Raw genomic sequence first — 14,523 nt, 5'->3', positions numbered from 1 at the left:
GATTAGAAGATTACATTGGTATTCAAAGACAGGCAAAAACGTAACTATTAGTGAAGTAACTAGACTAACTAGAACAACTCATTGACAACTTCTACAAGCATATGCGTAGAAAACTCTTTGCTACAGATAATATTAGCTGTAGTACCCAAAGAAAAAGTTCTTGGCAACATGAGAATTAGAAGTACACTACCAATCAAAAGTTATTGAACAGCAAGATTTTTAATGCTTTTTTTTAATTCTCTTCTGCTCAGCATCATTCTCTTCTGATGACAGCATCATTTTTTTTGTTGGGAAAGAAATTATAGAAATTAATACTTTTAGTTAGCAAGGATGCTTTAAATTGATCAAAAGTGATGATAAAGACATTTATAATTATTTCAAAAGATTTCTACTCCAGATAAATACTGTTCTTCTGAAGTTTCAAAGAAACCTAAAAAACAATTCTACACTGTTTTCAACATAATAATAATAATAATAATAATAACAAATGCTTTTTGAGCAGCAAATGAGAATATTAGAATGATTTCTGAAGGATCGTGTGACTGGAGTAATGATGCTAAAAAATTCAGCTGTGATCACAGAAATAAATTACATTTTAAAACATATTCAAATAAAAATCTGTTATTTTAATTAGTCAAAATATTTTTTTGCTGTACTTTACATCAAATAAATGCAGGCTTGGTGAGCAGAAGAGAATTGTTTAAAAACATAAAAAATCTTTCTGTCCAAAAAAGTTTGACTGGTAGTGTAGAATAAAATGTATACTTTATACTTAAAATTTATATTATAATGTAACGTTTAAGTGTTAAATATTTAATCGACTACTGCATATTAATGTTTAGGTAATAGTTAATGTACTACTGTATATAGCATGCTTTAACTTTTAACTGCACACTAGTAAGGAATTGTTTGTTTTAAACTTTGGTTTTGTTGCCTGCCTATGTGTGCAAAGCACTCTCCATGGCTTTTACAGTCGTGATCACTGGATATAAATTTTTGAAGTAGACTGCACTCACAAAGAGCAATTTCTAGTCGATAATTTTTTTTAAGCTGAGCATAACAAGAAAATGTTTCATTTAATATAGAAAATGTTTATAATAGACTTTAAACCATGGAAACCATGAAGTCTAGTTGTCTTTGGTTTCACTGTTTCAGAACCTACCTGGAAGTCATCAAAAGAGATCTGCCAGTCGTTGGCGTTGTCCTTGTCTGAGTGGGGTGACAGCTGAGTGTAGCGGGAACTGCTCACGGACTCACAGCGGTACGAGTACTCGGCCGGGGCGTAGATGTAACGGCTGCCATTGAACATGGCATTTTTCCCATCATACTCCAGATGAACCAGATTCATGGTGAACCAATGGCGGGCAGAAACCTTATAGTAACGGCGGTTCATTACAAAACTGAGGAGAATACAGAACACAGTTCAAGCCCAACACAGAGATACAGAACACAGAGATTGTGTGTATGTGTGTGTGTGTGTGTGTGTGTGTGTGTGTGTGTGTGTGTGTGTGTGTGTAAATACGAAAATTAAACACTTACATGATCTTAAAAGAACGGTAATCCAGGACGTCTTCATAGTTCAAAACCAACCTGTGTTTCAAGAGAAAATTGTGGTTCATGAACTGCCAACATAAACATTTATTTGTTAATAGCACAGCACTTTAATTGTCTACTACACTGTTGCCGTTCCATGCTACCTATACTGAACATATCAAAGTGCAAGTTTCAAATCCAGTTATCCTGTGGTCATAAATTTTGCAGGTCCATGGAGAATGTGATAAATAGAAAGGAGCACTGATTCACTGTCGGAGCATCACTGAATCAGTGTCTCCTATAGGAGGGGTTTTCAAAGTTTACATTCAAAGATCCGAATCTGAATTATCATCAACGTCAAAAGGTCCGAAATAATTATTACAAAACTTGTTTTTAATAAACATACTTATAACTTTATATAACAATTCAACTTTATATATGCTTAGTTATCATATTCATGAAGTCATCAGTGCTCGTGTTAACGAAAATTAACCATGGTTTTACTACAAATAAAACAAAAAAAACGATGGTTACTAGAGCTAAACCATGGTAACCACAAATAAACCATTGTCTTGCTACACTAACCATAGTTTAACCATGGTATTTGTAGTAAAACTGTGGTTATGCAAATTGTAATCAATTTGCCAAAAAAACATGGTTACTAGACTTTTTCTATAATAAAACCATGGTTATTTTAACTCTGAACTGTAACAGTAGACTACTGAATTGCTGATCGATTGCTTCTATCTGTCGTGCTGCTGAGAGGTTTGCGATTGTAGCTCCGTATAGCTTCACTTTTCTGTTGAATCTCTCTTACTTTCACTCTCTGTTGTTTAAAGTGATAATATATAACTTAATTCCCACCATATTTCTGGTATTATCTATCAAACTAATCTACCTAATTTGATCATTCGCTTTTTAAAACCGTGAGTGCAAAGCGCGTGCAGCGCGTTAGCATTCGTTAGCCGGTTAGCTTGTCACTCGCAGTTCCATTAGCTTTTCTATTCACGCCTATTATTGTTATTATTTATACTTTTTCTCGCTCCGTTTTTCACGAGTTCATCAAAGAACAGCAGTAAGAGAATCATTCTTCAATCACGGTGCGTAATGGCTTCTCCTTCTCTTGTTGTTTGCGATATTGTCAGCTACAATATCGCATCAGACAGTGCACTATTGTCACGGTGCACACAGCAGGGAGGACACAGGAAACACGGAAGCGAGGATGTAACTCAAAAACATACTTTACTAGGACATCAGGGCAGGACAAGGCAAGGCAAACACTGACAGGAACACCGGGGAGTAACGAGTAGACCAGACGAAATGGCACAACACAGACAGGACTATAAATACACAGGTAAATTAACAAACACGGCTGGACCAGAATAAACTACTAATGACATGACAAGGACAGGAAACAAACCAAATATGGGGACAAGAGGCAGGAACACAATACAGACACACAACAGTTCCCTTACATTACTCCCCCCCTCCCGAAAGGCTCGTCCCGAGCCTTAACAGTTCCATCGGGGAGGGGGGGTGGGCGCTCTGGAGGCCTCTCAGGACAGACACGGACCGGAACACAGGACAGGGACCTCCAGAGCGATACTGACAGACGGAGACATCGGAGAGCTGGACGAGACCAGCGGAGACACAGGAGAGCTGGACGAGACCAGCGGAGACACAGCGGAGCTGGACGAGACCAGCAGAGACACATGAGAGCTGGACGAGACCAGCGAAGACCCAGGAGAGCTGGACGAGACCAGCGGAGACCCAGGAGAGCCCAGGAGGCCATGGTGGAGCCAGGGGCTCAGGTGACCATGGCGGTGCAGGGAGCACAGAAGGCCAAGGCAAATGGTCTACGGAGCCTTGGCCTCGGACCCCTCTCGGCCCGGCCCCTACAGCCGGAACCCTACTACCCCCCCCCAAAAATTTCCCTGGGGGCGTGGGGGTATCAGGAGCCCTCCGGGGCTAGACACAAGTTAAAAAGTCCTCGGTCACTGGTCAATACGGCGGCAGCCGGCTGCCACTACAACAACGGTGGCAGCTGGCCGGCTGACCATCCCAACAGCAGGGACCGGTGGGCTGGAGGCAGCCCCAACCGGTGTCGGGCCGAGTGACCTCGGACGGCGGGTTGGCCTTCCCCGCGATTCAGTGGGCAAGGTGAGCCGCGAACGGCGGCGTGATCTCCCGCGAACAGCGGGGTTGGTGAGCCGCGGACGGCGGCGTGATCTCCCGCGAACAGCGGGGACGGTGAACCGCGGACGGCGGCGTGATACCCCGCGAACGGCGGGGTCCTTGAGCCGCGGACGGCGGCGTGATCTCCCGCGAACGGCCGGCTGGAGTCAGCGGCGATCCGGCGGGCATTGAGTCAGCGGCGATCCGGCGGGCTTGACTCAGCGGCGATCCGGCGGGCTTGACTCCCGCAAACGGCGGGCAAAAACACCAAACACAGGAACAAAAAAAACACTAGAAAACTGGACAAAACAAAACGCGGTGAAGGGACGACGCTTACTGTACTGGTCTGGTCTTCTGTCACGGTGCACACAGCAGGGAGGACACAGGAAACACGGAAGCGAGGATGTAACTCAAAAACATACTTTACTAGGACATCAGGGCAGGACAAGGCAAGGCAGACACTGACAGGAACACCGGGGAGTAACGAGTAGACCAGACGAAATGGCACAACACAGACAGGACTATAAATACACAGGTAAATTAACAAACACGGCTGGACCAGAATAAACTACTAATGACATGACAAGGACAGGAAACAAACCAAATATGGGGACAAGAGGCAGGAACACAATACAGACACACAACAGTTCCCTTACAACTATATCCCTGAGGAACAATTTCACTCATTCTCTACTATAGGAGAGGAAGAATTGTATAAATTTGTTAAATCATCTAAACCAACAACATGTATGTTAGACCCTATTCCATCTAAACTACTAAAAGAGCTGCCTCCAGAAGTCATAGATCCTCTTTTGTCTATTATTAATTCATCACTGTCATTAAGATATGTCCCCAAAACCTTCAAATTGGCTGTTATTAAGCCTCTCATTAAAAAAACACAACTTGACCCCAAAGATTTAGTTAATTACAGACCGATCTCAAATCTCCCTTTTCTGTCAAAAATACTAGAAAATGTAGTATCCTCGCAGTTATATTCCTTCTTAGAGAAAAATTGTATTTGTGGGGAATTCCAGTCAGGATTTAGACCGTATGTTAATTAATAGAAAGTGTGTTTATGCAGATTAAAGTTTCTTTGTTTGTTTACTCCTTCGTCGTGGCATTTATTCTAAAACCACAGTACCGTAACACATGTGATAAATGCAGGGAAATAGTTAGGCTGACAGAGAAGATTTCAGAATTAGAGACACGCATCCAAACTTTAGTTGAGGACCGTAAGAATGTGAGGGCTGTAGATACTGCTTTGGATGCGACTAGCTCAGGGAGTCCTGTACATTGTTTGGTTCCGGTAGAAGCCGTGCAGCAGGGCAGCTGGGTGACTGTGAGGCGGCCTAGTCGCGGGACAAAACACCACTCTTCCGTTCCGATCAAAACATCAAACAGGTTCTCCCCACTCAGTGAGGCACCCACTGAGAAACCTGATGAAAGTGCTCTGGTTATTGGCGATTCTATTGTACGGAACGTGAAAATAGAGACACCAGCCACCATAGTCTAATGTTTACCGGGAGCAGAGCGCCTGACATCTTGGCAAATTTAAAAGTGCTGGCTAATGCTGAACGTAAATTCAGTAAGATTGTTATTCACGTCGGTGCTAATGATGTTCGACTTCGCCAGTCGGAGATCACTAAATATAATGCTAAAGAGGTGTGTGAACTTGCAAGTACGATGTCAGACACTGTAATATGCTCTGGCCCCCTCCCTGCTTACCGGGGTGATGAGATTCATAGCAGACTGTCGTCACTCAATGGCTGGATGTCTAAGTGGTGCCCGCAGAATAACAGGTTTCATAGACAATTGGAAGAATTTTGGGGGCAGACCTGACCTATTGAAAAAAGATGGTCTTCATCCCTCCTAGGGTGGTCCCGCTCTTCTCTTTAGAAATGTGGCACATAGTCTTAGAGTTCGCACTTGACTAACTAGGGCCCAGGTCAGGAAGCAGACAGACTGGCTAAACCGATCGCCTGCTAGCCACCTCACGTCACAGAAATCAATTAATTCTCAGCACATAGAGACTCTTTCACCTAGATATCACACTATAGACACTGTGTTTGTTCCCCGAACTAGAAAATACAGAAAACATCCAAACCAAAGTAAGAGTAACAATTTAATTGATGTTCAACAAATAAAAAAAAGATATAATACAGATAAACAAATGATAAAGCTTGGCTTATTGAATATTAGATCCCTTTCTACAAAAGCACTTTTTGTAAATAAGATCACTGACCATATAGATCTGATTTGTTTGACAGAAATCTGGCTAAAACCAGATGACTACATTAAACGAGTCTACCCCCCACGATAACTGTTACAAACATGAACCGCGTCCAAAAGGTAAAGGGGGAGGTGTTGCCACAATTTATAGCAATATTTTCAGTATTTCTCAGAGGTCGGCTTTCACGTATAATTTGTTCGAAGTAATGGTGCTTCATATAACGTTATCCAAAGAAAGTGTTAATGATAAATCCCCTGCGATGTTTGTACTGGCTACTGTATACAGGCCACCAGTGCACCAAACAGACTTTATTAAAGAATTTGCTGATTTTCTATCTGAGGTAGTACTGGCTGCAGATAAAGTCCTAATTGCTGGTGATTTTAATATCCTTGTTGATAATGAAAGAGATTCGTTGGGAAAAGCATTTATAGACATTCTAAACTCCATTGGTGTTAAACAACACGTTTCAGGACCTACTCATTGTCAAAATCATACTTTAGATTTAATACTGTCATATGAAATTGATGTCAGTGGCGTTGAAATATTGCAGCAGAGCGATGATATCTCAGATCATTATCTAGTTTTGTGTATATTCCAAATAGCTAAAGCTGTAAAGCCAACTCCTTGTTACAAATATGGTAGAACCATCACTTCTACCACAAAAGACTACTTTATAAATAATCTTCCTGACTTATCTCAATTCCTCAGCATATCCAATAGCTCAGAACAACTTGATGATGTAACATAAACTATTGACTATCCCTTTTCTAGCAGTTTAGATACGGTTGCTCCTTTACGCTTAAGGAAGATTAAGGAAAAGTGTCCAACACTGTGGTATAATGAGCACACTCGTGCCCTAAAGACAGCAGCCCGGAAAATGGAGCACAGCTGGAGAAAAACTAAATTAGAGTAAAAACTGCTAGATCTGCTTACTTTACGTCTCTTTTAGAAGAAAACAAACACAACCCCAAGTATTTATTTAATACAGTGGCTAAATTAACAAAAAATATAACATCAGCAGGTGCAGACATTACCCTGCAGCACAGTAGTAATGACTTTATGAACTACTTTACTTCCAAGATCGAAACTATTAGAGATAAAATTGCAACCATGCAGCTGTCAGCCACAGTATCTCATTAGATAGTGCACTATAGATCCCCTGAGGAACAATTCCACTCATTCTCTTCTATTGGAAATTAGGAATTGTATAAACTTGTTAAATCATCTAAACTAACAACATGTATGTTAGACCCTATTCCATCTAAGCTCCTAAAAGAGGTGCTTCCAGAAGTCATAGATCCTCTTCTGAATATTATTAACTCATCATTGTCATTAGGATATGTCCCAAAAACCTTCAAACTGGCTGTTATTAAGCCTCTCATTAAAAAAACACAACTTGACCCCAAAGAATTAATTAATTACAGACCGATCTCGAATCTCCCTTTTCTGTCAAAGATATTAGAAAAGGTAGTATCATCACAACTATATTCCTTCTTAGAGAAAAATGATATATGTGAGGATTTCCAGTCAGGTTTTAGACCATATTATAGTACTGAGACTGCTCTCATTAGAGTTACAAACGACCTTTTTTTATCATCTGATCGTGGTTGTATCTCTCTATTAGTGCTACTGGATCTTAGCGCCGCGTTTGACACTATCGACCACAGCATTCTTTTAAATAGACTAGAAAATTATGTTGGCATTAGAGGAAGTGCACTGGCATGGTTCAAATCGTATTTATCTGAGCGTCATCAATTTGTGGCAGTAAATGAAGAGGGATCATACCAATCACAAGTGCAGTATGGAGTACCTCAAGGCTCAGTACTTGGCCCCTTACTTTTCACGCTTTACATGTTACACTTGGGAGATATCATTAGGAAACATGGTTAGCTTTCACTGTTATGCTGGGTATCATCTATATTTCTTCGCGAAAACTGGATGGCTAACAATTTCTTACTGCTAAATTCTGAAAAAACAGAGGTGTTAAATATTGGACCAAAAACTTTTGCATGTAATAACCTAGATCACTGTCTAATACTTGATGGCTGCTCTGTAAATTCTTCGTCATCAGTTAGGAACCTAGGCATACTTTTTGATAGCAATCTTTCCTTCGAAAAACATGGAAAAATGCAGTTTTACAAATGCTAGAAACATCTTAAAAATATATCTAAATTACAACCTATGCTCTCAATGTCAAATGCAGAAACATTAATTCATGCATTCATGACCTCGAGGCTAGATTATTGTAATGCTTTATTGGGTGGTTGCTCTGCACGTTTAATAAACAAACTCCAGCTGGTTCAAAATGCAGCAGCTAGAGTTCTTACTAGAACCAGGAAGTATGACCACATTGACCCGGTTCTGTGCTCTGGCCCTGAATGGTTTGGCACCTCAGTATTTGAGTGAGCTCTTATCGCATTATAGTCCTTCACGTCCGCTGCGATCTCAAAACTCTGACCATTTGATAATACCTAGAATATCAAAATCAACTGCGGGCGGGAGATCGTTTTCCTATTTAGCGCCCAAACTCTGGAACAATCTACCTAATACTGTTCGGGAAGCAGACACACTCTGTCAGTTTAAATCTAGATTAAAGACCCATCTGGATTAAAGACCCATCTCTTTAACCTGGTTTACACATAATATACTCTCGCATTTCTATAATTCAAATCCGTTAAAGGATAGTTAGGCTGTATTAATTAGGTCAACTGGAACCGGGAACACTTCCCAAAACACCCAATGTACTTGTTACATCGTTAGAAGAATGGCATCTACGCTAATATTAGTCTGTTTCTTTCTTATTCCGAGGTAACCGTAGCCACCCAGATCCAGACTGTATCCAGATCAGATGGTGGATCAGCACCTAGAGATGACCTCTACAGCCAGGACACCTAGATGAGCCCCAGAGACTGATCCCCAGTGAAGACCCTGTCTCCAAGACGGAAATCGGGACAAGACCACAGGAACCAGATGAGTCCTTTACACAATCTGATTCTGCTTTAGTCTAGATTTAAACTGATGATTTTGTCAGGCCAGAGGAGAATGACACTATTTCGACAAAATATTTCCCCGTCTAAATACTGTAAAGCTGATGTGGAGCCACCCAGCTTTGTATCAAGCCGATGTAGGGCTGCTTTGACACAATTTGCATTGTTGAAAGTGCTATACAAATAATACTGACTTGACTTGACTGCATTTAATACAACTAATGCCCAATAAAGCAGCTCTCATTTACATATTTTCTTTTTCTGAAATTGTACTTCAATGTAACCTGTGGTCACTTCAGCTGAATTGCTAAAATCTTGAATTATAACTGCAATACTCTGTTATACAGCAGTGAATATTACTTTATTTTATATATCATGCAGCACAGTCAACATTGAGAGTACTATTCGAAAAAGGATGTAAATCGAAAAAAATCAAATTATGCATTTCTTTTTTCATGATTCTGAATCTAAATTATACATTAAAATGTTTAAATTTAAAAAAATTACATAAGAATAAAAATTACATTTAAATAAATTAATTTTTTTGCATATGCACAAGTGCACTTGTGTGCACTAGAGACAGGATGCTTACCGCAAGCAGGTGATTCACGCAAGCAGTTTAATGCACTTGAATCTCTAAATTTGCAATTGCATCTTATGCTAAATAATTTTAAACAGTCAGTTATGTCTTTAGGACAGGAAAAAACATCCCGTACGTGCAAACAGATCTTTGCATTAGTGTGAATGAATGCATGCAATTATGATAAGAATTATTACTGCCAGAATCAGAATCAGATCATGAGGTGCCAAAAAAATGTACGATACAAGAATATACAGAGCAATTTAAAACACAGCCCCCTTCTTTGCTCTAATGTGAATGGTCCAAACCCTGTAGGCCAACCTCCACAGGTCAGATTTTCTATGAAGGGTCTACTGAATCACAGTGATCAACATGACAGAGTATGTTTACATATCAATGGCTATTTAGTATGGAGGGGCACTGTTACTATTTTCACATACAGTAGTTAGCCAATCATGATAAAAGCAGTAGTAGTCTTAAAGTTTAGTCATTTCATCTAATTCTCAAAAAAGGGTGGAAAATTGTCATGATAATGATGATAATGACTAACCTAAATCTAACATTAGAAATTGATTTTAGAAGAAAAATAAAATCCTGAGGAAAATGTTCCCTTTAACTTAAACCTCACAAGCAGTTGAGCACTATTTACCGGGAGTGAGTCTCGTTGCAGGATGATCCCGACAGGCTGGGTGACACACCTTCACCAAAGGTTTTGGGGGCAAGGTCATGCCTCTCCCACTTTCCTGAGCGATACTGGCTGACCACCAGCTTCTCCGCCCACAAGAGAATGCAGGTGGAGCCTTTCTCCTTAAACTCCAAAGGCGGCTTTGGAGCAGTAGTTTCCTCACGACGGGACTGCAGCAGGGATCGTGACCAGACCGAGTGCACAGCTGGAGACGCCTCCTCTAACACCTGAGACAAACACAAGCCACCTTAAATGTATTCTGCTCACATTAAACTCCTACACTGGTTTGATATAATCACACAATCTCCCATTGAAAATGTAAAGCAGTGGGGCCACTTGCCTAAATAATATATTAAAAGTTGCACCTGTGAAAACTAATTTTAGTAGTCTTGCGTTGACAAATTCAACTCTTTTGAAAACTGTCCATTTTATGTGAGCACATTTTCGAATGTAACAGATATTACAGTGGAAACTATTCCTTTTGAATGATTAGTTTTACTGGTTTTAGATTTTTAGTTTTCTACTTAATGCGTTACATTATTAAGCTCCAAATAAAAAAATTAAAAATCATCAACTGAGACAAAGTAATTTACATGAAAAGTATTTAATTAAACAAAAGGATTTACAATATACATTATTTAGCATATAAATCATTTTCGGTTGATTTCCAGTAATATTAAAATCACTTCAATGTATGTCGTTACACTCATATAAAATCACTCATTTCAATTTTGGTTTGATTTTGGTATGTACATGCATACAGGATAGTTGTAGAGAAGTCTTACCATTGAGGGCCCAAGTGCAGTAAACACTGCAGTATACGGCACAGACTGAGCCTTCATGATGCTCAGCACCTGACCAATCACCTCATCTACAACAAACAACACAATGCCACTCATTTGCAGGAAAACACTTCTGTTTTACAATAATAATAATTATAATAATAATAATAATTGTTGGAGCACAAGGCTTTTGATACTTAGTGATGTTTGAATATGACACCTACCATTTCCGCTGAGCACTTCTTTAGTAGACATCAAATCAGCCCTGCAAGAAAAAGACAGCTTACAGTCCTCGTAAGATCAAGACTTCCTTTTCAGGTATTAAGAAGGTGCCAAATGTAAGGGATTTTCATCTATTCACCCTTTATTACTTTATGTGTTTCCAAATTAAATGAGATTTTATATAAAGAAATGCTCACCCGATAAATGGAAAACAATGGCTGTGTTCAGAATCGCATACCATACTATTGTCACTTTAAATTTCTGTCACATGGTGAAGAAAATTCTAAAAGAAGACAGAAAATCTAATTCTGTTCTTGGATTTTTCTCCTTTTTCAGCTCTGCCTCTCTCATCCTTTTTACTATGTGGATTTCAAAAGACACTTTATCTCTTTTTCTACCCTTCACTCACTATATCCAAGATATTTATCCATGGTAACATACACACTGGCTACAATTAGTGGTTTTATTGTTATTTAGCATTAATTATTATTTTGTGCATTTAATCTCATGTCAGTGGTGTAATAATTTCTGTCACAATGCATATCCTATTGCCTTAAAATATAGTAAGATCCCATAAATGTCCCACACAGTTTGCTCTTCTAACTGTGCTTATTTGCATCATTGGTTGCAGAAGGTGGTAACAGATGAGAAATCTAGTTATATCTTCTTCATGCATTTCAGCATAAAACACTTTGTAAATAAACTTATATAATTAAATATGTAAAAGAACCGCCATAGTTTTTGGAGATGATAACTGGATGGCACTCTGCATTAATGAGGTCATGTGACAACGCAGCATAGTACAATTTGAAACAATATCCAATTGCATAATGTATTAGTTCATATACTATTTAAAGAAAATCTGTAGTCAGAGTACAGTATTTATTTCATTCTGGACTCCAGCCAGTGTCGAAGAGATGTGATTACCCGCCGCTGTAAGGGAGGCGGAAGACCAGCAAAGCAGCAACAGATGCATTGAGGCGGAGCTGAGCAAGCGTGTCTGGGTTCATGTAGAGAGGAGCCGCATCAATCTGATTCTGGAGCAGTGTAGAAACCAAAGCAGTGGCAGACGATGATACCGATGGCAACCATAGGGAGGAGGAGGACAGCAGAGCCGCCTGTGAACATGCCACAGAACCTGAGAGCTGCTTTTTCATATTTGAGCTAACAAGCACAAGTGATTTAGTCTGAAATAACTGAAAAAACTCAATACCAACAAACAACTTTAAGTCAACTAAAATCAAAAACATAAGAAGTAATAAATATAAGTAGTGACAGATGGAAAAGACATCAACATACCTCAAGATTTTGGAAGACACTATCCTGTTTGTTTCCAAAGACTCCTCCATACAATGTGAAGTCATCAACACTCAACTGAATGAAACAGAGTTCAACCAATAAGATTAGCACTACCTCAACTAGCAATTCAGATTCTTGTCTTCAATAAAACCCATCAGGAACTCTAGTAGTAATTCATTTAGAAATGTGTATCTATTAGTGATATTGTGAAATTATAGCCTAGTATCCTCTCTCCCTCTCTCGATGTCTGTCTCTCTGGCCTCATTTACAACTACTATTAATGTATTCTGTAATGTGAGCTAATCACAAGTGGACAAAGCAAACTGTATATGCTTAGAATGGTTTTTTCATGCTTTATTTTCTTCCTTTTTTCATTTAATTTTATACTTCATTAACACACTGACTGTATGACTGATGATTGTATGCAAAATCTGTCACGAAATGTATTATATATAAATTGTATTGTATTATATATAATTATATACCCTGGGGTTCAATTCCTATTGTCATCCAATACTGTGGAAGTGACAAAACTGTAATGATGACCACAAAAAGCAGCACAGATCAGGAAATAATTTCCTATTAGCACACTAAATCAAACCTATATAAAGCTGTTTGCATAATGTGTTTTGAGTATAGTGCATACTTTATCCTGCAGGAAGAGCAGCAGATTATGCGGTGCAGTGCTCAGCGCTGTGTTCAGGTGTGACTCCAGCTCCTCCACAGACACAGTGTGACCCGCTGATGGAGTATTCACAGGAGACAAGGCAAACCTGCACACAAGACATGACAAGAGCACAGGTCTAGAAAAGCACATGTGTGACCCGCTGATGGAGTATTCACAGGAGACAAGGCAAACCTACACACAAGACATTACAAGAGCACAGGTCTAGAAAAACACATGTGACCCTGGAGCACAAAACCAGTCACAAGGGTCTATTTTAAAATTAAGATTTATACACCATCTGAATAAATTAATAAATGAGCTTTCCATTGATGTATGGTTTGTTAGGATCGGACAATATTTAGCTGAGATACAACTATTTGACAATCTGGAATCTGAGGGAGCAAAAAAATCTAAATATTGAGAAAATCACCTTTAAAGTTGTTCAAATTAAGTTATTAGCAATGCATATTACTAATCAAAAATTAAGTTTTGATACAATAGGAAATCTACAAAATATCGTCATGGAACATGATCTTTACTTAATATCCTAATGATTTTTGGCATAAAAGAAAAATCGATCATTTTGACCCATACAATGTATTTTTGGCTATATCCCCGTGCTATTGTGCTCCAGGGTCACATATCCATAAGACAGAAACACACAATAAGCATCAGGAGTGTAACTTTGACAAACACGAGCCGGATTTGATCCTAGTAAACGGTCCAGACATCCATGAGGCCATAATGCTGCCTGACAGTTTACTAGCTTTAAGACAACCATCTATCAACACTGCTCCCTGCAGTCTAATGCCAGCACACTGAAGCGTGTACATATTGTTCGATTACTAAACGCGTGTTGTTTATCAGAGAATGTAAGTGTTTAAAGCTGATCTTGAAGTGTTTACTCTGGTTTTCAGTACTGGACAGCGACCGTGTCATCCAGCTAGCAAACCGCCGAAGCTAACTATCTCCAGTCTCCAGAACTACACTCAAATAACGTTCCTGTCGCTCTTTACCCGTCGCTCGCCCATGCGACCAGCGGGACCTGCTCGTCGCTCTTCGCTGCTGCGATCACACACAGAAGGAAAAGCGAAATCATCCCGGTGTTACCGGAGACCGTCCTCAGAGCAGCCATCTTCCTCGCGCGCAGCTGAGGCGTGACGTCACAACCGGCCGAGCAGTGACGTATACCGAGATAGGCTAAAAACACCAGCACCTTTAATTTGTGTTTTTGGTGAAATCACAGAAAATCCCAGTGGTATCCAAAACAAATACCATTACAAACAATCCACTTTTAACCATTAAAAAATGGTTTCCTGTAGTGTTTTTGGGACATATTCCATTAGGATTTTTTTTTTTAATA

The 14,523-nt window shown here is 39.6% G+C and overlaps 1 protein-coding gene across 1 annotated transcript in view; it reads right to left on the bottom strand.

The window, feature by feature from the left end:
- Positions 1 to 14,313, bottom strand: part of LOC306860354 (V-type proton ATPase subunit S1-like) — a 37,147-nt gene extending 22,834 nt beyond the window's left edge. The window contains exons 1-9 of the mRNA XM_079402012.1: positions 14,177 to 14,313; positions 13,140 to 13,266; positions 12,494 to 12,568; positions 12,122 to 12,312; positions 11,197 to 11,237; positions 10,976 to 11,061; positions 10,155 to 10,417; positions 1,540 to 1,590; positions 1,163 to 1,400 (exon numbers count right to left, since the gene is read on the bottom strand). Coding sequence (XP_079258138.1) covers positions 1,163 to 1,400; positions 1,540 to 1,590; positions 10,155 to 10,417; positions 10,976 to 11,061; positions 11,197 to 11,237; positions 12,122 to 12,312; positions 12,494 to 12,568; positions 13,140 to 13,266; positions 14,177 to 14,295 — 1,191 coding nt within the window. The 5' untranslated portion in view covers positions 14,296 to 14,313. The remainder of the gene's footprint in view (positions 1 to 1,162; positions 1,401 to 1,539; positions 1,591 to 10,154; positions 10,418 to 10,975; positions 11,062 to 11,196; positions 11,238 to 12,121; positions 12,313 to 12,493; positions 12,569 to 13,139; positions 13,267 to 14,176) is intronic.
- Between the last annotated feature and the right edge of the window lie 210 nt (positions 14,314 to 14,523).

The sequence above is a fragment of the Barbus barbus genome, assembly GCF_936440315.1.
Source record: "Barbus barbus genome assembly, chromosome: 41".
Classification (NCBI taxonomy): Eukaryota; Metazoa; Chordata; class Actinopteri; order Cypriniformes; family Cyprinidae; genus Barbus; species Barbus barbus.
This window is presented reverse-complemented; position numbering and strand designations above follow the sequence as displayed.